We start from the raw sequence: 22,513 nt of genomic DNA, 5'->3' as shown, positions 1-22,513 counted from the left end.
AAAATTGTGGATTTTCAATGGTATTCATTAACAGTGGTTAAAGGCATTATTTTGCTTTGGCTGCTGGTTACAGAAAGTAGACAAACAGGAGGCTGGAAGAACATAGCAAGCTATGCAGCATCAGGAGGTGGAGACGTCATGTTTTGGGAATAACGTTTCTTCACGAATGGAGGTGGGGGAGTAGCAGATAAATGGATGGGGATAGGGATTGGGATGGGGGGGTGGAGGGGAGTGGGCAGAATGGTAAGGCAGTAATAGGTGGAGAGGTGGTGGGTGTGACCAATCACTGCCTCACCATTCTGCACTCTCCTCACCCAAAATCCTCCCCCATTATCTGCAGCTGCCCCTATCCCCCACCTTCAATCTTGAAGAGTTATTCCCAAAACCTGGACTTCACCTCCTGATGCTGCCTAGCTTGCTGTGTTCTTCCAGCTCCTCGTCTATATTGGATTGCAGTATCTTGCAATTTTTGTTCGGCATCTTTAAATAGGTCAGTTTTTCTTCAATCTCTCTCTACAGGAGATGTATGAAGGTTATGATACAAGGTGATTGTGAGAAATATTGTGAAAGGCAGCAAATTAAAGTTCTGAACAGAATTTTGCAGTTTTAAAATTTCCACCACTATTCAAGCACCGCACTTACCCTTTTATGAATCCCTTAGCACTTTGTCCACATTTTTTCTGGGAAGGTGTCCTTTAATAGGTCAGAATTTGCATCAGAGTTTGTATTTATTATATTAGATTCCCTACAGTGTGGAATCAGGCCCTTCAGCCCAACCAGTCCACACCGACCCTCCGAAGAGTAACCCATCCAGACCAATTTCCCTCTGACTAATGCATCTAACACTATGGACAATTTAGCATGGCCAATTCACCTCTGGGAAGACACTGGAGGAAACCCATGCAGACACAGAGAGAATGTACAAACTCCACACGCAGTCACCCAAGGCTAGAACCGAACCTGGGACCCTGGTGCTGTGAGACAGCGGTGCTAACCACTGAGCCATTGTGGATCATGAATGGAGCTTGTCTACTGGGTCTTTTAAGTTTAACCCAGGACAACACCAACATTGTCTACAAAATTCCATGCAAGGACTGCCACAAACACTACGTAGGACAAACAGGAAGAAAGTTAGCCTCCAGGAATACACGACCACCAGCTAGCCACAAAAAGACATGACCCTCTCTCCCTTGTAGCCATACACACAGGGGGAAAAAAAAACACCATTTCGACTGGGACAACACATCTATCCTGGGACAGGCTAAGCAAAGTCATGCCAAAGAATTCCTAGAGGCCTGGCACGCCAACCACAATGCCATAAACAAAAACACAGATCTAGATACCATCTATCAACCCCTCAGAAAACAAACAGGAAATGACAAACCCCAGGAACCCCATCCAGGAGAAAGATATAAATAGAAAGCAGGAGACAACAGTCTCGCTTCACTTGGAGGTCACCACTGATGTTACCTAGCCAGGTAATGAAACGTCTGGATATCAAACCTACAGCTCAGCGAGCAAACCTACACCTTAAACCTCAACCTGAGCTACAAACCTTCACAAACCTTGCACACAGTCTGTCCGATTGGAGCTGGTTATTTGACTTGTGCCAACTGTTTAAACAAGTGATTGTGCTTAGTCTCTGCGCCCTGCTTTTTTTTTTAAAAAAAAGTCTCTGCAATCCTGCAAGTTCCTCTCTCCAGTACCTATCCATTACCCCAAATTATATGAAATCAGCTTCCATTACTACTTAAAGCATTCTGGAGCATACCAGTTAAAAACACTTCACCTTCTGACTAGATCTACTGCTAGGATCTTAAATCTAAGATGATTTCTGATTATTGATCATTTGTCAGATGGAATTATTTTTCCTCTATCAAAATCTATCTTGAAAACCTCTTATCCATTAATATATTCTTCTTAGAACAAATAGTTTAGATTTCTCAGCCTCCCCTCATGATTTAAACCCTCATTCATGTTAATATTCTGGTAAACTGTCTCTGTACCATTAGCAAGCCTTGATATCTTTCCTGAAATGTTGTAGCTATAATTGTCCACAATACACCAGTTGAGGCCTAAATAAGTCAACGATCTATTTCCTTTTATATTACAGAGTCAGAGTCTTACAGAAATAGATCCTTTGGTCAAAACACTCCATGCCAACTATGTTCCCAAACTAGTCTCACCTGCCTGCATTGGCCCATATCCCTCTAAAACATTTCCTATTCATGAACTTATCCAAACAGCTTTTGAACATCACAAGAGTCTGCATTCACCACTTCCCCTGGCAATTCATTCCACAGATGAATCACAGTGTAAAAACGTTGCCCCTCGTGTCCTTTTAAGTCTCTTTCTCCTCTCGCCTTAAACATGTCTCCTAGTTTTAAGCTTCCCCACTCTAGGGAAAGATCGTTGTCATTCACCTTATCTATACCCCTCATGATTTTATAAACCTCAAAAAAAGTCACCCCTCAAACTCATACACTTAAGTGAACAAAGTCTCAGCCTTTTAGTCTATTTTTATATGTCAAACCCCTTCCTATTCATGGCAAGATCCTGGTAAATCTTTTCTGAATCTTCTCTAGTTTAATAATAATAATCCTTTCTATAACACTGTGACCAGTACTCCAGGGGAGGCCTCAATGTCCTGTATAACCTCAACATGATGTCCCCCAACTCCTATACTCGAAGATCGGAGGAAAGATGGCATGTGTGCTAAACACCACCATGACAACCCTGTCTACCTGTGATGCAAATTTCAAAGAATTATGTACCTGAACCCCTATACACCTGTTTTTAAATTCAAGAATCCTGAGAGCTTGCCCTATCACTTTTAAAAGGACACCAAAGTTACTTGTTATCTAGATTGTTTTTTAAAAAAGTCTGTCATCTATGGCATGTGGTCTTTCTAAATTAGTCCTTTCGAAGTGCATCACTTCTCATTTTTCAATATTTAACTCCATCTCTTACTTCTGACCATTTCAGCAGCATGTCTGTGTCACCCTGAAGTCTACACTATCCTCAGCACTACATTAGAAGTCTTCAGATAGTACAAAGCTCAACAATCCTGCTCTTTCAAATCTAGGTCATTTATATAAACATTGACGAGACAGTGGACCCAAAACTGACCTTTTTGGAACAGCACTACAATCACTTAATAGTTTTAAAAACATACCACTGGGACAGATATTGGCCTCGTGATATTGTTAAACTATTAATCCTGAAGAAGCTCATGCCCGAAACGTCGATTCTCCTGCTCCCTGGATGCTGCCAGACCTGCAGCGCTTTTCCAGCAACACATTTTCAGCTATTAATCCAGAAACCCAGGTAACGTTTTGGGAACCTGGGTTTGAAGCCAACCATGGCAGATGAAGTTTGAATTCAATTAAAATCTGGAATGAGAGTCTAGTGACAACAATGAAATCATGGATTGTTGGGAAAACCTTACCTGGATCACTCTTTTAGGGAAGCAATTTGCCTACATGTGACGCCAGTCCCACAGCAATGTGATTGAGCCTTAACAGCCCTCCAGACAATTAAGAATGGACAATAAATGCTGGTTTACCCAGCAAAATCCATATCCTGTGAATGAATTTTTAAAAATCATATTTTGGTACTGGTCACTGAACCAATTCCATATCCAAACCACTGGTTAGCCTTTAAATCCATGCACTTTCACCTCTACATCAGGCTTGGATGGGACTTTTAAAAGGCATTTGATGAAGTACATATTAGTGGAACATTTACTGCTATTGAAGAACTCATTAGTCAAACAATTTGCCCTTGATAAATTAATTGTGTCCTCGGTAAAGGTTTCTAGTAAATAGCTGAAAATGTGTTGCTGGAAAAGCGCAGCAGGTCAGGCAGCATCCAGGGAACAGGAGAATCGACGTTTCGGGCATAAGCCCTTCTTCAGGAATGAGGAAAGTTTGTCCAGCAGGCTAAGAGAAAAGGTAGGGAGGAGGGACTTGGGGGAGGGGTGTCGGAAATGTGACAGGTGGAAAGAGGTCAAGGTGAAGGTGATAGGTCAGACTGGGGTGGGGGCGGAGAGGTCAGGAAGAAGATTGCAGGTTAGGAAGGCAGTGCTGAATTCGCTGGATTTGACTGAGACAAGGTGGGGGGAGGGGAAATGAGGAAACTGGTGAAATCCGAGTCCATCCCTTGTGGTTGGAGGGTTCCTAGGCGGAAGATGAGGTGTTCTTCCTCCAATCGTCGTTTTGTTGTGGTCTGGCGATGGAGGAGTCCAAAGACCTGCATATCCTTGGTGGAGTGGGAGGGGGAGTTGAAATGTTGAGCCACAGGGTGGTTGGGTTGGTTGGTCCGGGTGTCCCAGAGGTGTTCTCTGAAACGCTCCGCAAGTAGCCGGCCTGTCTCCCCAATATAGAGGAGGCCACATCGGGTGCAGAGGATGCAATAGATGATGTGTGTGGAAGTGCAGGTGAATCTGTGGCGGATATGGAAGTTTCCTTTGGGGCCTTGGAGGGAGGTGAGGGGGGAGGTGTGGGCGCAAGTCTTGCACCTCCTGCGGTTGCAGGGGAAGGTGCCGGGAGTGGAGGTTGGGTTGGTGGGGGGGTGTGGATCTGACGAGGGAGTCACGGAGGGAGTGGTCTTTACGGAATGCTGATAGGGGAGGGGAGGGAAATATATCCTTGGTGGTGGGGTCCGTTTGGAGGTGGCGGAAATGACGGCGGATGATGCGCTGTACATGGAGATTGGTGGGGTGGTAGGTGAGGACCAGTGGGGTTCTGTCCTGGTGGCGGTTGGAGGGGCGGGGCTCAAGGGCAGAGGAGCGGGAAGTGGAAGAGATGCGGTGGAGGGCATCGTCGACCACGTCGGGGGGGAAATTGCGGTCCTTGAAGGAGGCCATCTGGGATGTGCGTTTTTGGAACTGGTCCTCCTGGGAGCAGATGCGGCGGAGTCGAAGGAATTGGGAGAATGGGATGGCGTTTTTACAGGGGGCAGGATGGGAGGAGGTGTAGTCCAGGTAGCTGTGGGAGTCGGTTGGTTTGTAGTAGATGTCCGTGTTGATTTGGTCGCCTGAGATAGAAATAGAAAGGTCGAGGAAGGGGAGGGAGGAATCTGAGACTGTCCAGGTGAATTTGAGGTCGGGGTGGAAGGTGTTGGTGAAGTGGATGAACTGTTCCACCTCCTCGTGGGAGCACGAGGCGGCGCCGATACAGTCATCGATGTAGCGGAGGAAAAGGTGGGGGGTGGGGCCAGTGTAGTTGCGGAAGATGGACTGTTCCACATATCCTACGAAGAGGCAGGCATAGCTGGGGCCCATGCGGGTGCCCATGGCTACTCCTTTCGTTTGGAGGAAGTGGGAGGATTGGAAAGAGAAGTTGTTCAGGGTGAGGACCAGTTCAGTCAGTCGAAGGAGGGTGTCAGTGGAAGGGTACTGGTCGGTACGGCGGGAAAGAAAGAAGCGGAGGGCTTTGAGTCCTTCGTGATGGGGGATGGAGGTGTACAGGGACTGGATGTCCATGGTGAAAATAAGGCGTTGGGGACTGGGGAAGCGAAAATCATGGAGCAGGTGGAGGGCATGGGTGGTGTCCCGAAAGTAGGTGGGGAGTTCTTGGACTAAGGGGGAACAGGACGGTGTCAAGGTATGCGAAGAGGAGTTCGGTGGGGCAGGAGCAGGCGGAGACAATGGGTCGGCCGGGGCAGTCAGGTTTGTGGATTTTGGGCAGGAGGTAGAAGCGGGCGGTGCGGGGTTGTGGGACTGTGAGGTTGGAGGCAGTGGATGGGAGATCCCCCGAGGTGATGAGGTTATGGACAGTCTGGGAGATGATGGTTTGGTGGTGGGGGGTGGGGTCATGGTCAAGGGGGCAGTGGGAGGAGGTATCTGCAAGCTGGCGTTTGGCCTCAGCGGTGTAGAGGTTGGTGCGCCAAACTACTACCGCGCCTCCCTTGTCTGCTGGTTTGATAGTGAGGTTGGGGTTGCAACGGAGGGAGTGGAGGGCTGCGCGTTCCGAGGGTGAGAGGTTGGAATGGGTGACAGGGGCGGGGGAGTTCAGGTGGCGGTTAATATCGCGGCGGCAGTTGGCTATGAAGAGGTCGAGGGCAGGTAGGAGGCCAGCACGGGGTGTCCAGGTGGATGGGGTGTGTTGGAGGCGGGAGAAGGGGTCGTCAGAGGGTGGGCGAGAGTCTTGGTTAAAGAAGTAGGCACAGAGGCGAAGCCAGCACAGGGTGTCCAGGTGGATGGGGTGTGTTGGAGGCAGCATGGCAGCTCAGTGGTTAGCACTGCTGCCTCACAGCACCAGGGTCCCTGGTTAGATTCCAGCCTTGGGCGGCTGTCTGTGTGGAGTTTGCACATTCTCCCAGTGTCTGCGTGGGTTTCCTCTGGTTTCCTCCCACAGTCCAAAGATGTGCGGGTTAGGTGAATTGGCCTTGCTAAATTTCCCATAGTGTTAGGTGCATTAGGCAGAGGGAAATGGGTCTGGGTGGGTTACTCTTCCGAGGGTCGGTGTGGGCTTGTTGGGCCGAAGGGGCTGTTTCCACATCTAATCTAATCTAATATCAAACTTACTGGTCTGTAGTTATTTGGTGACCAGTTTTCTCTTTCAGGATCAGTGGTAAAATGTTACTAACCCTTCAGCCCTGTGGCATTACTATACCAAGTGAAGGGTGATCGATCATGACCAAAGCCATTATATTTATACTTTTGCTTCTTTCAGCAATCAAGAAGCATTCCATTTATATTTAGTGACTTAATTTTCTGTATTGCTTATCTTTAAGTATATCGTGTTACTGTCCTGTTCATAACTTCAATTTTTTCATATAACTTTTATATCTGCTCCTTTTGTGAAGAAAGCAACAGTTCTTTTATCCATACTGCTGATGTTTTACATGAATAGTTGTCCCAGCACTAACTCCTGCAGAACTCCACAATGCCATCCTGAAAAAGACCCCTTTATCCCCACTTGCTGCCTTCCACCAGTCACTTAAAGGAATCCATGCTAGTTTGTTCCCTAACACCATGGATTCTGATCCTATTTAGCAGTCTCCTTTGCAGCACCTGGTCAAGGGCCTTCTAGCTTTTTTTATTTTAAGGTTAAAGTTTTATTTTCTCCTCTCCCGATTGCTTTTCAGTTTCCACCTGTACTTCTCAATTTCAGTTAATAACCAGGAAGATTACCAGTATTTATCATAAGCTTATTTTTCTATTTTAATTTAAACTTATTGCCTTTACTATCCAGGCTTTGTTTGCAAAAGAAAGAGCATCCAAAGCAATGATAAAAAGTGCTTAGTTTTCCTGAATGTTTTGTTGCTACTTTATCCTACAATTCCCTTTCCCAATCTACTCACCTAGATTTCACAAATCACTGAAATTAATCACTTCCCAGTTGGGAATCTTATATTCAACATTTTCTTTAATATTCTAAACCTAGTATTAGCAATAAATAAAAACTCAGGAGTTACTAAACATTAACATTGAAAGAGAAACAAATCAATGCAAAAAATTAAATGAGAAGCAGTTTTCATTGACAGTAGAACTTTCAGAGTAACAGGTGCCACTGATTAGAACCTCAAATCATCCTTCATCATCTTCCTGTTTGAACAAAACATTCAAAAGTCCTTTACTGACCAACTTTTTGGTCAACCCTCAAACTTGTGGAAAAAATAATTGGACCAGGAAAATGTCAGTCTTTGAAGTACTTAAATTTTTTCTTGGGTCCTGTATAAATGTAAATTGTAACAGGTACTGGTTATTTACCAGTCTAACGCACAAGTTAGTGTTAGAATCTTTATTTGAATAATCATACAACTATGTGACATTCACAATATTATATAGCCTGAGCCAACAAGACTGCTAATCTGTTAAATATTATAAATACAATGTTTGTACAGTTTAAGGGAAATCAAGTAGAGGCCTAGGACTGAGTGGGGTCAAATACAAAAAAGTAAGAAAAATACTGCCCTCATTTCATAAAAAAATTTATACAAAATATTCTCAGTTAGATAAAATTGCCCCCATCTCTTTACTAAACAGATTAGATGCATAACAAATTGACAAAAATGCATACATGGTCTAAAAACTCAGGAAAGTTAATTATACACTGCTGTTGAACCCTGCTGACTCAAGAGCACGGTGAGAGGAAACTCATTTAAAATAACGTAATGATAAAAACAAATTCTGCCTACAATTAACATGTATTAATGTGAATTCATTTTATTTAAAAGAAAATCTAAAACTAAATTCCTGAATGCATTTTCTCTTCAATGTATGTTCGTCCCTGAATGCTTAAGCCTTTTTCAGTATTAAGGAAATAGTCTTTATTTTTTGGTAATCCCCATTTTGTTTTGGGAAAAAGCAGAGCCAAACCACAGGAGGCTTCCTAAAACTGCAGAGTCATTGTGCTTCAGACTGGTGAAAATGCTTTAAGGTGTGCAGAGATGCAAATACTTTGATTATTGCTCTTAATCCAATCAGTGAATGGATTCTAAATTTAAATCTAAAGCATATTAGGCTATGTAGGCAGATGAGTACAAAAAAATTAGTTGATATTTCTTGATCATGTGCTCTACCAATAAAGGGGAAAAAGTCCCATTTTTAATTTGTTAAATACCACTTCTTACTGAGATGTGTAGGCTTGTGTGGGGTCAGCATTTGTGGCATTTCTACCATTTTTAATGAATGAAAATTTGTCACATTGCAGTCTGTTTCAATATAAAAACCTTTTACAGTCTGTTGTGTTACAAAATTGTTAACAATCCGTCAATGTTGATAGAATAGAAAGTTGTTCTGGGAAGTAAATTCCCAATATGAGACCACTATTCTTATAATTAAACAATAAATCCTACTTTCGTGGCCCTCAATAAATTCAATCTAATCCAACTATTGTAAAAGCAAATTACATAGTCAACACAGTGGATGACAATGTTGCAGTCAATTAGAGTTTCTACTGTACTGATTTATAACTGAAATTGAGGTCAACGAAATTAAATCAATTGAGCTACAAATTTGACTAATTATTTCCTTGATTAATATTTTAATTTGTTTAACTATATACCCAAAAGTACACTTTAAAATGTTGGCTTAATAAACCTTTAGATCTATAGTCCCACTGATTTCAAATTTTGAATATTGCTTTCTAAAAAGTGGAATATAGACTGTAAATTAATTACACCATGTATGACAAAGAGCACTAAAGCCAGCAGGGTCTCTTAAGATACAGGTAGTGTTAAAAGATAGACATACAGAATACCCTCATACCACCAAGAACAGAAAAAAAATTGCTTTACAGCAATATGTCTAGAAATTTAAATTTTCAAAACACTAATATTTTCCCACACGGAGCAGAACAGCAACTTTGAAATATTTTGCTAGTGCTGCACAGCAATTTCAATACAGTTTCATAATTACATTTTCCATAGGAAAAAAAAAGTAATGCTCTCAATTAGGGAATGGAAATAATTGCTGAGTAACATTTTTAAAAATGGACTTCAGTAGTAATGTGGTCCCTCAGAATATGCAAGTACTGTGGTACGAGGTTATTGAACTCAATTTTTAAACACTTTTTTTTTAGCAATTTCACAAGACTATTTATTTGCCTTCAATTGCAGACAATATGGTTCAATTGCAGTTTTGTGAAGTGGTACAATTCAGTTTTATAAACGTAGAATCAGTTTGGGAGGTTGGCTCCTAAAATGAAGATGAGTGAACAGAACCTCGGTGGTTAAGAAATACTAAGTTATACATTGTATCATTTCCAAAATAATATGAAGCATGGTTCTGAAAGATTCTTTATGTAAAAAGTGATTGCAATTTTATCTTCCTGCTTTCATATTTACCAATATCCTTTTGTATTGTCAAATATTTCTGGTCAAAAATAAATTGGATTCCAGTCTCCTAAATGAGGTTTCTGTCAAGCCAACATAAATCGAGAAGTGTTATTCTGAATGTACTGTATGTTAAAAAGTGATAAAATCAAGAGAAAAAGATCTATAGCGTGATCATTGTTCCATCTTCCCGCATATTTCCATGGCTTGAACTTATTTTTCTGGGATTGTCGCTGTGTGTGTTCAAAGAGTTTAATGAGCCTTTGTATTTGCTTTCATTGTTTTCTAACAGTGGGCTGTTTAGAGGGGTGTTGTGCTGCAGCTTTTTGGTTAGGTCTCCATTCACATAATTAGGGAATACTGTTTTCGGTATATATGATGGCATGTCATTTTCAATTATTATATCACCTTCATCTTCACTTTCTCCTTCTGCTGTAGTGTAATTGTTGATATAGTTGGAAGTAGCTGTTAATGTGTGCTGGCTAGGTGTACTGTCTGTTGACACACCAGAGCTACCCGAAGCTCTGCTGCTGCGAATCACATTATTTCGTTGATTTGCTGGTTTCACTGTGATGATCAGATTGTGACTGTTGGCCACCATCATGTCAGTCACCTGGTCCAGTGACTTGCCTGCGACATCAATTCCATTTACCTCTAGTATTTCATCATTGACTGCGAGTAGGCCTGTGCTCTCTGCTAAGCCACCCCGGACAAGCCGTGAGATGAAGATTCCAGGAACTTTCTCCACTCCTTGAGGAGCAACCCGCACACTCACCCCATCACGAATATAAAAACCAAGTGGTTTGTCAGAGCCATGTTTGTGAAGGCGAACTCTCCGATGAGTTTCTGGAAGAATGTCTACATCAATAATAGAAGAAATTTGTCTGAAATCCTGAGGCATTCCAATCAAGATGTGAGGCTTTGACTTATGATGGACAGGACGCAGAACATGAAGACCTTTCTTCTTGCGCAGAAGAGAATTGGTTCCAAATGCTCCACAGTCGCCTTCAGCTGCAGAAAGATTAAAACATTTGGTTATTTTTCTGCATCAGCTTGCGTGGATCAGACAAACAAGCAAGTTAAATCTTAAGGATATGGCTTTATTCCCAGTTTCCCATGCAGTTCTGGCTTAAACAGATCTAACTTTTCACTGGATCACCTCAGTTAATAATCCCAAAACAAGTTTTATTTTTAGTTATAATATAGGTCTTAGGATAAGTTATGGCATGTGTAAGGTTTGCGATTTCAATTTTGCATGTAGCTAGTTACACTTTTCAGTAACATATCGCCATGAAGATTAGTCGCAAGAAAGATTCATTCCTTACAATCATTATAATCTTGACAAATAAAAGGAGAGAAATTGAAAGCTAGAAGGGAGTGAGCAAACATAATTCACTGTAAAAACCTCCTTTCTCAGTGCACAAGCTATCCTTTAAGACAATGCAATGCATCTACGCCCGTTAAAAATGAATCTGATCAATCTAAGAAATGCTAACCCTCTCTCTCGAAAATAGAGGGTAACGGAAAATAGGAAACAATGACAAATCTTCATGGCATTCAATAGATGGCTACGTAACATGACTGCTTCATTTTAGAATCCCCCTACACATTCTTCCCTCTTCTCCCTACATCTACCTAGAAGAATGTAAATACTTAGCACAAAGTATTCTCTCATGTTACACTTAATATAAAGAGCCACAATTTAGATTGCACATTGATGACAGTTACACTTGAGATGAGATTATACAACTGTTCTACTGTTATATATATAGACCGTATTCTTTTTCCTCCCCATGGATTTCACTAGTAGCAAATCAGGTTGTACACCATAACAACCAATCCCCAGGTGAGTGTGTATATTATACACTGTTCTGGTAGCCTTTTTGACTGCCTTAAAAATCTAAACTAACTAGATTTGAGTGACAGGCAGTGCTTGGGACTTTAACTCTTGACCATCTGAGTTGATAGAACGTTGCTAAATTGCTAGTCTACCAGGCCACTTCAACTTTTTCTTTTGATAAAGATTGCTTTATTTACAATTTATGTTAGTGTAAAGTCTGGCAATATAAAATAATTCACATTCATTTAAAATTTGGATGGTAAAATTGAGAAAAGTCAGTATAGAATGTCTTGTGGGGGAGGGAAGAAAAGTAATGCAAGATGCATAGTCAAGAATTTCTGACTAATTAAATAGTTAATCTATTACATGGTGACTACTTTTTGGACCCTCAACACAACATGATGCTAAAAAATAACTTTCCTGCTTTTGTATTCTTCTCCTCCTATTTATAAAGCCCAGAATTCAATATGCCTTATTAACTGCTTTCTCAACCTTTGCTGCCAAATTTAAGTCATACGTATACACACAACTCCAAGTCTTTCAACTCCTGCACTCACTAAAAAAAAATACAATTCTAAACTAAAAACGTTATCACTTCACTGCGTTAAATTCCATCAGCCATACATCCAATAATTCCCACCAGCCTACATCTGCTTGGAGTACATTACTGCCCTCAACTCAAATTTGTATTATGTTCAAATATTGAAATTAGTACTGTCATCCCCCCTGCAGTTCTTATCCAAAAGACAACTTGTGTCCCATAGTCCTCATACCAGTAGTCAATGGAAGATTTTCCTATGCTACCAAATGCACACCTGCCATAAAGTGTATGCTGCTCTCAAAATCGATGCTTTTTGTTCCAAAGTGAACCCGCTGCAACTTTTCCAACCTAGCCCTGTGCTAAATATCCCATCCCTGCTGTAAACTTCCTTTTAACTTCTCAAGCACACATTCACTCTTCCTAAATCAATTATGCTGACTAAAATTAGATGCAATATTCAAGTCAGATCCTAACCAGAGATTTAGAAAGGTTGTGCATAATGTATCCATTTGGTACTCAATGCCTCTATTTATGAAGCCCAAGATCCCATACGCTTTGTTAATCTCTCACATTATGTCCTGCTACCTTCAAAAGCTGCACATGCGTAAGTTTTTATTGGCTCTTCCGATTTCCGCTGTCAATATTATCACGTTATATTTTCTGAAATAAATTCCATCCGCACTGATTTGACCATTCTGCTAACCAGTGATGTAGTAAATTTGTATCATCCCCACTGTTTGCCACTTGTCCAAGTTTGGTATCATTGATTTCAAAATTTGCTAAACTACATTGAAACACTATTCTTCAAGTTTCAATGCCCAAATTCTGCAATTGTTAATTTAAAAACAAACTTGGGTTCTGGAACAGAATTAATGGATGATACAAAAATAGCAAGCTAAAAGACGTGCAGCCTGGCAGAGGAGTTTGGTAATTTATGTAAACAAGTGTCATTTAACACCTACAAATACAACCCAAGGACCAAATGCATGGAACAGAATTACCTTGTCAACTCAAAAAGGGCCCCACATGGAATTAGTCTAGTCAGTATTTAGAAAAATGTGGCATGATAATTTAAAAAACAAACAATATGGAGATAGAATAATTGAATATTAGTCCATTAAAGGTTTGCATATTTGTGGCTGTATCCACTGATGTGAAATTGCACATAACTCAAGACAGAAGGAAGATTTATAGATTGAGAGGTACAGTCAAATACAAAAGCAAAATATTGCAGATCCTGGAAATAAAATACAAAATAAAAGCAGGAAAAACTCAGTACTGCTGTCCAACCTACAGCTAAATTCAATTTAAACTAACTACTCAACGTAGCTGCTATCCTTTTTGTTAAAGGAGGAAAGCACTTGATACATTGAAAGAGCATGCCATTGTTTCCCGTTCTCCCGCTGTCTTTACACAAGTATCTGCATAGAAGTACTTAGACCTGGACAAGCAGACCAAAATGAAGAGACTTTGTCAGAATGAGATAAATATCAATAACTGCAACTTTTAATTATTAAAAAGTTTAGTGTAAGGAACCCAATTTGCACAAAAATGGACATACTTACCAGTCGAAAAGAAGGGGGCTGGAAAAACGCAGAGGTCAGGCAGCATCTGAGGAGCAGGAGTTGATGATATTTCGGGCATAACCCTTTCCTGACAAGTCCAAAACGTCGACTCTACTGCTCTTGATGCTGCCTGACCTGCTGTGTTTTTCCAGCATCACTTGTGACTCTGATCTCCAGCATCTGCAGTCCTCACTTTCTCCATATTTTTGAGCCTCAGATAGCATTAGCAAGAAACAGTAATACAGTATGTAAAGTTATATAGAACAAAAGACTAGGAAATTGTTCTCTTCCTCCATGCCACCCCTACCAAAAGGAGATTTCAGGTTCAACAAATTATGAGACAGGACATAAAAACAAGTTTATAAACAATGTTGATAGCAGATTTTAGATGGTTAGTGAACATTGAGAAATATGAAAAAGAAAAAGGCTGATGGTTCAAACCAAAACCTTCAGGGAGTTTGTTTCATTTGCATTCTAGAAGACAAATGGATATCTGTTTCGATATTGTAAACTTCAAAACTTTATTAACTGTTCAGGGATTGAAAGAATCAGAGGTAACTCTTTCTGGAAACTTAAAACCAGAACCAGTAGAGCAGAGTTATTCATTGTAATAGTCTATTTTTTGGCATGCTTATTACCCTCTTAAGTGATTTATTTACTTTAATACTTAGTGGCAAATAGGATAATATGGGAAGGCCTCTCCTTGAGGGTGAGATAGAAGGCCACCTTGTTGAATCCCTGTGCGATATGAATGGACCCCAAACTGTCCTTTGTAGGTCAATTATTGATTCCTGGTTTGTGTATATCCATACTGCATAATGAAGTTAGGCATTTTAAGTTATATATGGTGCAGCAACTCAATTTGGAAATGAACCAATATGGAGGAAAATTATAAATTATGATGACTAATTATACTAGCTTTTGTTAACGTTAAAAACAATGAATAAGGAGGGACTGTGGTACTGTAAACTTCAAAACTTTAACCTTTTCCTCAAACCATTTATTACAGAGCTATTGCTGATTCTTGCAATCCCTGACCAATTAAAGGAAAAATGTTAAAGGAATTAAAGACAATGCTAATTTACCATCCCGGCAAATGAAGAGTTAAAGTAACAAATATGCTCTCTCTGGGAGAAAGGTAACATTTACAAGTGACCAATTATCGTGCAAAGTAGCAAGTTAAGATTTACCTCAGATATTCCCTCTACTGGCAAAGAGATTAATTGCTGGAAAGTTTTGTTTCAAAGAGACAGTTAATGTCAAAAGTAATAAGGAACAAGGAAACTACATCTGATAAAGCAAGTTTCAGACCTGATGACTCCAGAAGAATAATCAGGTTGTGAAGGTGCTGGTGTTGGACTGTGGTAGACAAGGTCAGAAGTCACACGAGACCAGGTTATAGACCAACATGTTTATTTGAAATCAAAAGCTTTTGGAGTGCTGCATCTTCTTCATCTGAAGGAGCAGCACTCAAAGCTTGTCATTTCATATAAACCTGTTGGATTATAAGCATTGTGCATGAGCAAATGTAAAAGGATCAATAATGTAACATCAGAAACTTCACAAGACAAAATCCTATATATGCATTCAACTTTGGGGTTCTATAGTAGAACTTGAGAATAACATGGCACAAGGACCGAAACCTACATACATCCAGAGGCACTGCTGGTTGGAATTGTTGTGAAATTCCATTAATTTATTAATAGTTAAGTTGACTTAAGGCTTGACTTGAGTGGTCTTTTGATTACTACATGCAATAAAGTTGAAGTAAATGTTTTATGATCTTGGAAAATAAAGTAGCCAAATTAAAAAGGCAGCTTGTGGTAATCAACAAACACTGCTGTCTTGTTAAATCTCTCATCACATCAATTAGAGGTGCTACGCTGCCAAAATACATGCCTTAAACATAAATCTGATGCCAGAGGACTGACAAAATTGCAAATGTTGCATCCTTGTTCCAAAAAGGAAACAGGCAAGGACTAACAGAGCAATTGAAAGCATCCAAACAACAATTATGGACAAAATGAAAAATTATTTGAACAAATGAAGGTAAGGAAAGCCAGCTGAATTTGTTTAGGAAAAACAGGTCTTCAACTGGGGTTGTTTTTGATGAGTTAGCAGGGATGGCTGATGTAAACAATGCTGTTGATGGGCTGGAAATTGACTTCCAAAAGTCAGTTGATAAGGCATTGCATAGACCCATAGATATTTTTCAGACTGAAAAGGTTTATACTGGAGTTCTAAGGGGCCAGTGACCTGCTGTTCCTGATAATGACTTGGATCTTGATAGAGAATAAAAAAGTGATGGACAATACAAAATCTGGAAACATTGTGACTGAGAAGGATTGTGCAGGATACAGATAGTTGAAATAGACAGACAAGTGGTAGGGGATATGTGAAATGCAGAGAAATGAGAATGTTCTTTCTAGCAAAATTAAAACACTTTACAAGGCAAGACAATACAAAATCAAAAGGGTACACAGTTCTAAATAAGTTGCAGGAGAAATTGGACCTGGTATATACAGAACCACCTCAATTATCCAAACTAGACAGGCAGGGAGTATTTTGTTTGGATAACTGATTGTTTGGATACAGGAACAGGGTTTCCGTGGCGGCGACAATAGCAGGAACAGGGTCCCTGTGGCAGCCTTGTTCTTGCTCCCACCACCAGCACCAGTTCAAATTTGGATAATTGATGTTTGGATAGCAGAGGTTGTTCTGTATATGCATAAAATGCAAATGTCGTACAGTTGGGAAGTAGTTAATAAAGCAGAGGATGGCATATGCTTTATTCGGAGGGATAAAATATAAACAAGGAAGTGATATTAAGCTTTTATAGAACACTAGTTTGACCTCAATTATAATATTTTGTACTGAACACCCAGACATTTTGCATCAATCTCTAAGATGGAAGATGCTTCAAACATCCCACTAATGCAGAGTACAGGGAAGGAATTAAGTTATCACCATGACAGTCATATTAGTGAAATTAACTGGGGGCTAAAGACATCTAGGTCCCCTGGCCTGTGTAGCTTGCCTTCCAGGATCCTATAACAGGTAGCGAGAAATAGCAGATGCATTGGTGCTGAGTCTCCAAAATGCATTGGATTCTGAAGAAATACCAGAGGATTGAAAAACTAATGTGACACCCCTATTCAAAAAGGGAGGTAGGCAAAAAAAAAAGGGAGGATAACTACAGGCTGATTAGCCTAACATCAATTATTGGAAAAAATATTGGAATCAATTAAGGAAGTAAGAGCAGAACATTCTGAAAATCTGTTTAGTCAAACAGAATCAGCATAGCTTCATGAACGGGAAATACAGTCCAAATTATTTTTGATTTTTTGGAGGAAGTCTCAACCAGAATGATGGAGGGGAACCAATAGGTGTGTTCTATTTGAACTTACAGAAAGCATTCAACAAGGTACCTCACAAAAGGTTGTTACCTCACAAGAGCCCATGGTGTAGGAGGTAGTATATTCACATGGATAGAGAATTTGATAAAATGAGTAGGAAACCAGCAAGTGGGGTTAAGGGGTTCTTTTTTAGTTTGGTGACTGTGACCAGTGGGTTTCCACAAGGATCAGTGCTGCAACTACAACTGTTTGCAAGATATATTTCTGGCTCAGGGGAAGGTAGATTTGCAGATGACAAAAAAAAAAGGTGAAAAGGCAGGTTTGCAAGAGGGATACAGACAATTTAGAGATATTAACAAAAAGTTGACAAATGTAGTAAAATGAGAGAAAAAGCAATGTTTTCAATTTGGGAGGAAGAACAAAAGAATATAGACTATTATTTAACTAGAGAAAAAAACTGCAGAAAGCTGCAAAAGAAAAAAAAAAGGGACTTGACAGTGCTTGTGCATGAAACACAAAGCTAGAACACAAGTGGTGCAGATAATCGGTAAAGTTAATGGAATGTTGGTCTTTATTTCAAGGGGGTTGGAGTCTAGTGACAACTGTCTGATGAGCCATAATTCTATTAAAATGACAGACTGGTAACTGTCTGTGGGGAGTTTGCATATTCTCCCTGTGCCTGCGTGGGTTTCCTCTCTCAGTCCAAAGATGTGCATGTTAAGTGAATTGGCCATGCTAAATTGCCCAGAGTGTTCAGGGCTGTATAGGTTAGGAGTAACAGGGTAGAGGAATGGGTCTGGTTGAATACTGAGGTTCAGCGAGGACTTGTTGGGTCAGATGGCCCTGTTTCCACACTGCAGGGATTCTATGATCACAACTATTATATTGAGACATCTCTTAATTCTGCTGGATGCAAAGAACATGACATCAATGTCATTTTAAAAAAGTGAATAAAAAATAAAAATAAATGACAGCGTGGGCTTGAGTGGCTGAATAGTCTACTCAGGCTCATATTTGGGTAGATTTGATTAGATTACCTACAGTGTGGAAACAGGCCCTTCAGCCCAACAAATCCATACCAACCCTCCAAAGCGTAACCCACTCAGACTCATTCCTGTACCTATATTTCCCTCTGACTAATGCACCTAACACAATGTGCAATTTAGCATGGCCCATTCACCTAACCTGCACATCTTTGGACTGTGGGAGGAAACTGGAGCACCTGGAGGAAACCCATGCAGACATGGGGAGAATGTGCAAACTCTACATGGACAGACACAGTCACCAGAGGCTGGAATCAAACCTGCTCCCTCCCTCCCCCTCTCTCACCTTGTGTCCCATCTCATTCTCTTTCCTCTCTCTCCTCACTTTATGCCCCCATCTCTCTGTGGCACCCTTTTTACTTGCTGTTCCCTCCTCACTTTCTCTCTGCTGCCCCACGGCTACCCTTCTTCCTGCTCCTCTCCCTCTTTGCCTCCCCCACTCTCTCGATCTATGCTCCCATCTTTCTGTGGCCCCCTTTTTTACTCTGTGCCCCTTCCCTCACGCACTCTCTCTCTCTCTTCCCCTGCTCCTGTCTCTTTGCCTCCCTTCCCCTGCTTCCCACCCCCCCCAGATCTGCACCCCCATCTCTCTGCAGCCTTTTTTTCCTGTGCCCCCCTCTTCCCCACCCCTCTCTCTGCGCCCCTGTGTGTATGTCTCTCTCTGCCTACCCTCTGCCCTCACTGATTCTTATAGTTCTGATGGTCTGGTGTCTAATTCTGGGTACAAGACTTCAGGATGGATGTGAAGGCATTAGAGAGAACAAAAAGAAGTTTTACAAGAATGATTCCAGGAATGAAGATCTTCAGTTAACACGAAGATTGCGGAAGTGGAGATACTTTTTCCATTCAACAAGAGAAGGTTAAGAGATTTGATTTAAAAAGTTAAAAAAACATGGAATGGTCTGGACAGAGAAAGTACAGAAAGCTGTTCCCATTGGTGGAAAAAAGAAAGAACATTTAAGGTAACTGGTAGCATGAGGATAAACTTCATGCAGCAAACAGTTAGAATCTAATGCACTGCTTAAGGTGGCAGTGGAGGCAATTTCAATTAGTGCAGTCAAGATGCAATTGAGTTCACAGAAAGGGAAGATTTTTCATAGCCTTGAACAAGGTGAATGTTTCCTCCAGAGAGCCAGCAAAAATATGTTGGACCAAATAGGCTCCTTCTGTGCTGTAACTGTTGATTACGATATAGCATTAATACAAAGCACCTTAATAAAACAGTTACAGCTTTAGCAATCACTTAGGTAACTGTTTGGCTCCGACAACTGATCTTTTCAAGTCAAAACTGCAACTTGTATTGATCTGACAAAAAAAAGACTAGAAACATTACCTTTTCCCCCTCTTTTTCCATTGGTAACTTATAACCTATGGAATGTTAGCAGCTGGTCAGGCAGTATTTATTGAGAAAAAAAGTTCAATATTTAGAGTCCAGTGTTCCTTCTCCTGAACTTCTGAAGGAGGGTTTCTAGACTCAAAACTTTAACAGTTTTCCCCTCCATACATGCTGCCAGACCTTGTAAGTTTCTTCAGCAGTTTGTTTCAGATGTCCAGTATCCACAGTTCTTGGTTTCATTTTACAAAATGTACTTATGGTTTCTTTACAAATGAAAAATGAAGTTTTATTGTTTCATCAAACTAGTGCTGCTAAAAACAGAGGTAGACGAGTCACAAAATGATTTTATATATAAAATTGGTCTTGTTCAAAACAAAACTACCCCAAATCTATCCTTTCCATTTACTACACCATCTTCAAACTACCAAGATTTTAAAAAGTGTTGTTAATTATCACCCAGCTGTACTCACCTCTACCAAAGTTTCATTTATATCCATCCACTCTGGCTGCCACTTGCTTACAACAAACTTTGACCAAAAGCTACAAAAAAAAGTCTTACCTTTGTGCATTATAATTAGTAATCCTGTGTTTTTGTTCAATAACAATCAAATAGTCATTCCCCAATGCATTCCCTCCACTCTTCAGTTCCATGGGACTAAAGTAATTGTGTTTTAAGTTTATTTATCCAAAATTATCTTGTGTAGCTCTAACTGACCAAAAACAAGAGTCTTCAGCTGACATGTTTGGAATTTGTGGCCTCTGTCATGGCAAGTTCCATTAATGTGCCTGAATAATGCCACATTCCCATTTTTGTCAGGATTATGTCCCTTTTAGACTTTTGGCCCTGCCAGTTGAGAAGTGATCAGTTAATGACTATTTTACAATAAAGGGCCTCACCCTAATGCAGGTATTAACCCAATGGATAGGCCTTCCGACCTCTGGTTTAGAACACACACACACACACACACACACACACACACACAGTTATTTACTATGGCCTGAATTCCTCCATGACTCTGGACTTCCAACAATCATTCCAGCATCAGCCTCCCTTGCAATGCTGTTGTCCAACACTGCTGCTGGCCTTTGATTAGCCATCAGCTCTCCACTGATGGCATTTCCACCTGTCGTCTTGGATACTCATCAGTGGCTGCTGGAGGACATTAAGTGACACTCGGATACTTAATATGAGCAGACCTTCCCAGAGTCAGAGTCAGAGTCATGGAGATGAACAGCACAGAAACAGACCCTTCAGTCCAACTGGACCATGCCGACCAGATATCCTAAATTAATCTAGTCCCATTTGACAGCATTTGGCCCATATCTCTCTCATATCATTGTGGGGATTTTTGTCTCCTCTCTAGCTAGTAGCTAAGATCTTAGATGCTTCTGTTTCTTTGCTGGAATGAATCCTACTTCCTGGCCACTGCGATTGTAAACAGATTTGAACTTTAACTTCTGTTCATTACCAGAACTGATTATTTTGACACAATAAAATTGCTCTGGAATTTAAACTGGACATGTAAAGTTTTGACAGGTTTAACATTCTTTGTTGACCTTTCATCCAACAATTTGTCACATATAATTAGCTTTGTCCTGCTTTTACCCATCTTTCTAATCAAAACAGATTCCCCATCACTCAAATGTAAAGAGATTACAATGGTCATCTACATATCCATTCATGGTTTTGCATCACCTGCTCTAGCAGCACCAATGCTCCTTTTGTTCTTTCTCATTTGACTTTCTGTACTTCTCTTCCTGTCTTTCACACTTAAACTTTACCTGTTTTACTTGTATTCCTACTCCCTTCAGAATTCATTTCTATATTTTCAAAGTTGTTCCCTTTAACGTACACCAATCCTCCTTCCTAAACCGTTGGTTTGTGATCGCATCTGACCAAGATACTCTAAACCATAAGGTGAATGCCCATTTGAGTCTAAAAACAAAAATTACAGCTTTATTTGCTTTCAGTTTTTTTTTTGAGGGATCTGCAGTGTCATTGCAGACACTAAATGGTCAGGAGACAATACGGCATATATTGAAGTGCAGCTATTGTTATCAAAGCAAGTTTACCAAATGATTCAGCTGATCAAGTAACTCAATTAGAATATGTTGGCTTATACTAAAATTAATTGGTTGCCTCCAAGCCCAGTATGACCTTTAGGTCAAAGTCGATAGATACTGCAATGCAACAACCAAATACTAATCTTGCATTGTTAAATTTTACATATGTTTTAGCACATGCTTCTTGCTAAGTGAAGAACAGTCTAGCAATGTGCCAAAACATAACCAAATCCATCTGCATTTAAAAAAAAATAATGGATCACAAATGTGACCTATAAAATATCTTTACAACATCAAAGTCAGCCAGCATTCTTAAGCAGGAATTAACAATTGGAGGAAAGGAATTTTCCATTTCTGAAAACATTTTGCTGCTCAACAAGTACATGGAACATTTAAGTTTTTAAACTCAGAGTCCACTTTATAGTTTGTATTACACAGCTGGAAGTGCAGAATGTGACTGAACATCAGATCATAGGAACAGCCAGGCTAGTAACTCTCTCGGATGATCCTTGTTCTATAATTCTGTACAACCACTCCTTGTTTAAAGTTACTCCCTTTAACGTTGTTTCACTTTAATATCAGAATATTAATGGCACCTGTAATCCAGATAAGTTTCAGGAGATTTAATATGGTTTCCCGTGAGACATGATTAGCATTTCTCCTACTCCATGACTTCAGTTGTGGCCCTTCCTCCTCCCCGACCTATAAACCAGCCCTTTCCCCTCCCGAATTCACCCACATGCTGCTTCTTTCTGTTTGACTTGCGTTCCCAGTCAAGATCCAGATTTAACCCAAAGCTGGGCTGCCATTGTTGTGGAAGTCCAGTTCTGATGGTTGAAAAACACAGGGGCTTTACAATCTTTACAAGGTCCCAAACACAAAAGGAGATTCTCATAAAATTAACGTTTGAGATTGAGGTAGCGTACTGACGTGGATACTCGTTGGCTGCCAGGAAACTGTAGCAATAACAGGACTAGACGAAGTA

General features: G+C 40.5%; 1 protein-coding gene across 1 annotated transcript in view; it reads right to left on the bottom strand.

Annotated features, from left to right (window-relative positions):
• Positions 1 to 7,733: 7,733 nt before the first annotated feature.
• Positions 7,734 to 22,513, bottom strand: part of pard6a (par-6 family cell polarity regulator alpha) — a 104,811-nt gene continuing 90,031 nt past the window's right edge. The window contains exon 3 of the mRNA XM_043707068.2: positions 7,734 to 10,794. Within this exon, the coding sequence (XP_043563003.1) occupies positions 9,947 to 10,794 (848 nt within the window). The 3' untranslated portion in view covers positions 7,734 to 9,946. The remainder of the gene's footprint in view (positions 10,795 to 22,513) is intronic.

This window comes from Chiloscyllium plagiosum, unplaced genomic scaffold, assembly GCF_037043375.1.
Source record: "Chiloscyllium plagiosum isolate Xiang-an unplaced genomic scaffold, Cpla_swu_hap1 HiC_scaffold_17, whole genome shotgun sequence".
NCBI classification, from domain to species: domain Eukaryota; kingdom Metazoa; phylum Chordata; class Chondrichthyes; order Orectolobiformes; family Hemiscylliidae; genus Chiloscyllium; species Chiloscyllium plagiosum.
This window is presented reverse-complemented; position numbering and strand designations above follow the sequence as displayed.